Source organism: Camelus dromedarius, chromosome 34, assembly GCF_036321535.1.
Source record: "Camelus dromedarius isolate mCamDro1 chromosome 34, mCamDro1.pat, whole genome shotgun sequence".
In the NCBI taxonomy this organism is placed as follows: Eukaryota; Metazoa; Chordata; class Mammalia; order Artiodactyla; family Camelidae; genus Camelus; species Camelus dromedarius.
Window position 1 is genome coordinate 11257938 of NC_087469.1, and position 6133 is coordinate 11264070.

At 48.9% G+C, this 6133-nt stretch overlaps 1 protein-coding gene across 1 annotated transcript in view; it reads left to right on the forward strand.

Moving 5' to 3' along the window:
* GRIK4 (glutamate ionotropic receptor kainate type subunit 4) overlaps positions 1 to 2779 on the forward strand; it is a 386960-nt gene extending 384181 nt beyond the window's left edge. The window contains exon 20 of the mRNA XM_064482153.1: positions 2339 to 2779. Within this exon, the coding sequence (XP_064338223.1) occupies positions 2339 to 2695 (357 nt within the window). The 3' untranslated portion in view covers positions 2696 to 2779. The remainder of the gene's footprint in view (positions 1 to 2338) is intronic.
* The last annotated feature ends 3354 nt before the right edge of the window (positions 2780 to 6133 follow it).

Here is a 6133-nt window from a genome sequence, read left to right on the forward strand (position 1 = left end):
GTGACCAGCTCCCAATTAAACACCCCCAACAATGTACCCACAGCTACCCTCCCCCTGTGGCTGCCACAGATGCTCTGATCATCCTTCTATCTCTGCCTTGTTCCCATCTTTCCTCAGCAACTCTAGGCTAATCCTCTTTCTCCCCTTTATTTTTTTTCTGCCTGCTCTCTCCCCCAGATCCAAAAATATGCTCATGTTTATCCTATATTTTAAAATAATAGCCGTATGACTATTCCCCTTGCCCTATCCCTCCCCTCTGGAAATCCCAGGGACTCTGACTGCCTCCGCTTCCATTTCCTCACCTCCCATTTGGGCCTCCCTCCAGGGCAGTCTGGCTTCTCCCCACCCCTGCCCTGAAAGGTCATTGCCAAGAGGTCTGACCCCTCCCAATGGACAAAACTAAAGAGAACCCACTGGGCCTTATTGGACCTCAGTGCGGCCCTCGTTGGGATGGACAGTTCCTTCCAGAAGCCCTCTCCTCCCTTGCCCTGCCTGGCTCTGAGCTCTCTCAGTTCCCCTCCTATTTCTCTTCCAGCGTTACTGGCTCTCCCTTTGTCCACCTTTTAAATGGTGGTGTGCTTCTCTGTTCCTAAGACCTCCTTCTGGTGTTTCTTTCCCCGTGAAACCTTCTCCTGTTCTCCTGCCTTCTCCCCTGGACCGGAAAGTTGCTCATTCCTCCTCCTTTCCATCACCTTTGGAACCAGTGCACACAGCACTTAGACACTGTGTGGCAATTATTTTGTATCAGCCTGGCTACTAGACATTGCGCTGCCTGAAAGTAAGGGCTGAGTCTTTTGTGTCTGTATTTCCCCTGCAAAGCACAGGGTTTGATACTTGGTTGACGGTAAATAAATATATGTCCTTATATTCTTGTTACATACAATAGGTAAGGCAGGTGGTGGTCCTTTTGTGGTAATTATTATTAGAAGCATGGAGAAGTTAAGTGACTTGCCTATAGTCTCTGCTTTTTAGTAACAACCCGGGGTCTGGAATCCAGGTCTCAAGTCCTAACTCAGGCCATGTTCCATTAGGTGCTACTGCTTCTCTGTAGCTGCTTCAGGGAGAGGATCTGTGCACATCTGTTCTCCCAGGAGCTCACCCGTGGTCTGGGTGTACCTTGAAAACTTAAGTGAGGAGTTAAAGCACTCTCGACGTTATAAAGAAGAGTAAAGTCTATGTTAACTATTTAACTATGGTAGAGTTAATGTCCTGTCAATAGAAGGGGAAGACTGGAGGAAAGAACATGAAAGAACAGAAAGCTGCTTCTCCCATCCTGGTTGGAGAAAGTGTCCTTTCCAGCCCAGAGGAGAGAACTCAGCAGAGCACGCATGCGCTCTGCAGTATGTAGGTTTAGTTTCAAATTCTGGGTCAGCTATTTGTTATCTTCTCTGAGCCTCCATTTCCACATCTGTGAAATGGGTATAACAGTAGTAGTCATGGTACAGTTTTATGTTTCTTCACCCGCCATTCTGAAACCTAAAAAGCTTGGAAAGTCCCAAGGTTTTTGGAAGTTTGATGCCAATGCAACATCAAACAAACCTTAAGTTGGCAACAAAACTTAACTTGGACTTGTCCGAGGCTAGTGTTTATGGTCTTTATCTCAACTGGGTGTGAGCATCTATACATTCTGCTACAGAAATAGTAATGTGTTTGAATATAAGGTCTGCCCCAGACCCACTGGATGTGATACATAATGTATGGCATGTAAATTGTATTACCTTGTCAGAATCCGAAATATTCTGAGACGCAGCTGGACCCAAGAGATTCTTATCAGGACACGGTAGACGTGCAGCAGTAGTGGCCGCTGTTACAGTTACTGTTAGAATGCATCCTCTCCAGCCACAGCCAGTTGATTAAAAGAAATGAGAATCTTTAGCCTGGGAACAGAATGTTCATAGAGACATGGTTGCTTTTACAAATACTTGAAAGACTGACGTCTGGTAGAGGGGTTATTTATTTACTTGGCTTCAAGGACCAAATTTAACTGGGATCAATGGATGAAAATTTCAGGGAGAGGAATTAAAGTCAGTAGAAGGAAGCAGCATTGAACAGCAATGGAAGGAGTTCTTTTCCAACACGGTGAGAGCATTGTCTCCTAGGGTGTTCAAAGATGAGACCACCAGCTGGCAGGGCTATTGAGCATGGTGGTCTGCAGGGCGTTTGGCTATTCAGTGGGGAATGGGAGTGCGGCGGTGGATTGAAAGGCCTTCATGCAAGCTTCATAACTGAGATTATATAATTCTGAGACACTGCCCCCCTCATCCCGCACCCGAGCCTGCTGGGGGCCCTCCGGGGCTGGTTCTGAGAGGCTGGGCTGTGACCTCCTCGTGTCCTGCAGGTGTCCGTCTGCCAGGAGATGGTGACCGAGCTTCGCAGCATCATCCTGTGTCAGGACAGTGTCCACCCGCGCCGGCGGCGCGCCGCGCTGCCGCCGCCCCGGCCCCCCATCCCCGAGGAGCGCCGGCCCCGGGGCACCGTGACGCTCAGCAACGGCAAGCTCTGCGGGGCCGGGGAGCCCGACCAGCTGGCGCAGAGACTGGCCCAGGAGGCCGCCCTGGTGGCCCGCGGCTGCACGCACATCCGCGTGTGCCCCGAGTGCCGCCGGTTCCAGGGCCTGCGGGCGCGGCCGTCGCCGGCGCGCAGCGAGGAGAGCCTGGAGTGGGAGAAGGCCACCAACAGCAGCGAGCCCGAGTAGCCCGGCCGCACAGGATGCTCCGCTCGGGGGCCCGACGCGAAGGCAGGGTGCGCTGGGCGAGCGCGGCGGTCCGCCGGGCCCCGGGACTTGTACAGCGTCCACTCTTCTCTCCGGATTTTGGATCCAGTAACTTTACAAAAAAAGATCAAAGAGCCTGACACCCCAGCCGGAGACAGCGCCCTGGTCCGGGGAGCTGGGGCCACCCAGAGACGTTGCGCCCGAGTGGCAGGGCACGCCCTCCCTCCAGGCCACAAGCCCCATCCTCCCCCAGTGGGCCTTCCTCTCCCGCCGCAAGTACAGAGTCCGGGTGGGGGTCCCCGTCCAGACCGTCCAATGAGTTGGTGGACTCATCAGTGGAGTTTCCCCTGAGGAAGGGGCCATTGTACCCTGGGTCTAGTTCTTACAGGACAAAAAAAAAAAAAAAAAAAAAAAAAAAAAAAGAAATTAAACTCAACAGGGAAGTTTTTCTTTTCTGAATTTGTATGTATATTTTTGTTAACGTTCTTTTGTTTTCTCTTTATGTTTCCTCCCCCTCTCTCTTCCTTGCTGTCTTCTCAATTATAACCTTTTGTTTTATTTTCTTGGTGGGGGGAGGCTGGGTTAGGGAAAGAAGGTCTCCATAATCCCCTGTTCCTTGTCCTAAATTTTAGGATATGGAATGGCCTGTGCATCAGACTCCAGGTGCTGAACGCCCCCTTCTGGGCGGTGACAGGGGCCACGGGGAGTGTAGGAGAAGAGTCTTGGGAAGAATCAGCTGGAAAGTCTCAAGTAAAGGTCCATTCAAGTAATTTTTTTTAAATGCCAAAAACCAATTAACTCATAGTTTACTGAGGGACCTTGAAATGCCTGGGATTTCGGAGGTTAATAGGTCCTTTCTTCCTCTTTATCTTCTTGACTTTCACTACTCTTGGGTATGATTTGGCCTTTGGTGAATGCGATCTCTGAAGAAGAGAGACAGGGGAAGAGAGCAGAAGGCACAGAGAATCCTGGGGTCTTGTTTAAGGAACAGAGCTGTTAAATGCAAATTTCTCATAGGCGGCCTGGGCTGCCAGGGGTGGTGGGGAGGATGGGGCCACCCTGCGGGTCTGGTGCATCCTTTGAGAGCAGCAGCTCTTTTTAACCAAACTCAGTAGCTGCCTATGAAGCCAGACCCCCAAGGATATCATGGATTGAATGATTTCTTGCTACTAGACAGGAGACCTGGGTATGTGTGTGTGTGTGTGCGCGCGTGCATGCGAGAGTGTGTCTGTTATATGGAAAAACCTTAAATAATCAAGAATGTGCCAGGTTCCCATAGCGAATACACAGGCCTGGGAACTAGGAACTCTTGAGTTCTCACCTGAGTGTGGGCAGTAGCCCCCTTTTATGACTTTACATGAAGCATTTCACTTCTCTTCCATCAACACGCTCAGAGTTACTGATGCTTTCCAGGCTGTCAGATGACTGCTATTTACTTCTCTACTGAGTCTGCAGGGTCCAGAGCACTCATGGATGGGAGAGGTGAGGCTTCCCAGCAGCTGCCTGACCTTTGCTTGGCTTCACCAATTGGGAGTTTCACACAGAGAGTTTTCATTTTCTGATGGAAAACAAATTCTATGCAATTTCTGATCGTCAACTTAGAAAATTCAGAGAGAGAACGAAGCAGTCACTTACTCCCACCTCCACCAGTATCGCCACCTTGAATCGAATTGTCCTCACATTGTTTCCGTTCTGAATGTACTAAAACAAAGAAGCCTTTGGAAGATGATGAGCTTCATTCCATGCTTTTGCCATCGACCTAAGGTTGACATCTTCTTTGTGCCCAGAGAGTTAGAGCTGCCATTCGGGGCAGGGGGTGCGGGAGGGGGGGGGGGGGACTCTGATTTGTCCTGTAAAGGATGCCGGTATTGTCCTAAGCTGACCTCTTCTCTCTCGTGAATTTGAATCCTTTTTCTTTTTCCTCTTAAACCATCACATGTCGGCAAACATGAGTGCAGGACATGAGTATTTTTTTTAAACCTGGCTTAGAGCCTGCCTCGAGGAGAAACGTGGATTTGGTGGGAAGGGCACCCGAAGGCCGACTGAGCGCAGACTGCGATGGTGCCACGCTGCTCCAACCCACAGCTCCGTCCCTTGCTTCTGACAACGTGGTCCCTACCGTCAGATCCCATGTGGGGTGGGAAGGGTTGTTTTTTAAAAAAAAATATATAAAAAACAAAACTCGTTTTTATGAGCAGGATATCTTGATCAATAGCAAACTTTTTTTTTAACGGATTAGTGAAATAAATGTCCCCATGAATCATTTATTAAGTCTGTTTCTTTCCCTGGGTGGAATAAGATAAGACTGACAGCGCTAGGCAGTTTCTATTAGCTGCTAAGACCATCGCTGCGCCTCGTTGAAGCTGGTGAGTGAATTTGCAACCAGCTGGTTCTCTTCCTTGGTTCGTCTCCACTTTTTGTCTGTTGGTTGTTCGCTTTCTTTTCCTTTCTGTATTTTCTACCTGACTGTATACTGTATAAAGTCGTTTTTTCTTGTCTGTTTATCTTTCTTCGACTGGAATATTTACAATAAAACAGAAACAAACCCAGAAATGTTAGTGATGGATGAAAGCTGTTTGGGTTTGGAAAGAATGGTTTGGTGTGTCTAATGTCCAGGTACTTGAAAAACAAATAAAAATATAAACCCACATTGTGTCTTCCCCTCCACCTGCCCTTCTCTCTCTCCCTCTCCATTCCCCCACCCCCTTCAGCTCTTTGTTCAGATCCCAGAAAAATCTAGGTGGCTTCTTTCAATTTGTAGTCCTGGGAGTCAGAGCCAAACCCCCCTCAAACGGATACACATGTTAATGAAGTTCAGGACTCTTAGGGCTTTGTCTTCCTAAATGCGCTCTCACAAAATAGACATCTATTGATACCTGGGGTAACTCTAGTCAGATATCACCCCAGATTCCACTGGGAGCCTGAAGATTACATCAATTAAAATATAATACTTTGCTTTATTTCTTTTAATTGCCTTGCAGGGCCCCAACCGTCACAAGATCTCTACCTTTGAACCCAGGTGGGGTGTAAATTGAGCGTGTAGATGGCCGAAAATCTTTTGGCTTCCTCTAATCCAATGCTCATATGAGAATATTCACCCTGGGAACTTGCCAGCCGGCCCTCTTATTGGTTAAGTGAGACTGAAATATCATGATAACCAATCCACCTGGGGCTGCTCTGTGAAAGTTTATTAGTTTTGGATTCCAAGGAGTTTAATTTTCTTTCGGAATCCAAGGGGGACCTCCCCGTGGTGGAGGAGTCAAGTACACGAGGCCAGAAAGGGCTGGGGTGTTTCAGAGACGGCAGATTGGTGGTTTGAGTGAAGCTTGAGAGCGCCGCTCGTAGCCCTCCCACCAGTGGGGGGTGCGCAGTGAGGCAAGGCAGTCTGGGTGTGATAAGGGAGATCTGATTCCCTGACTG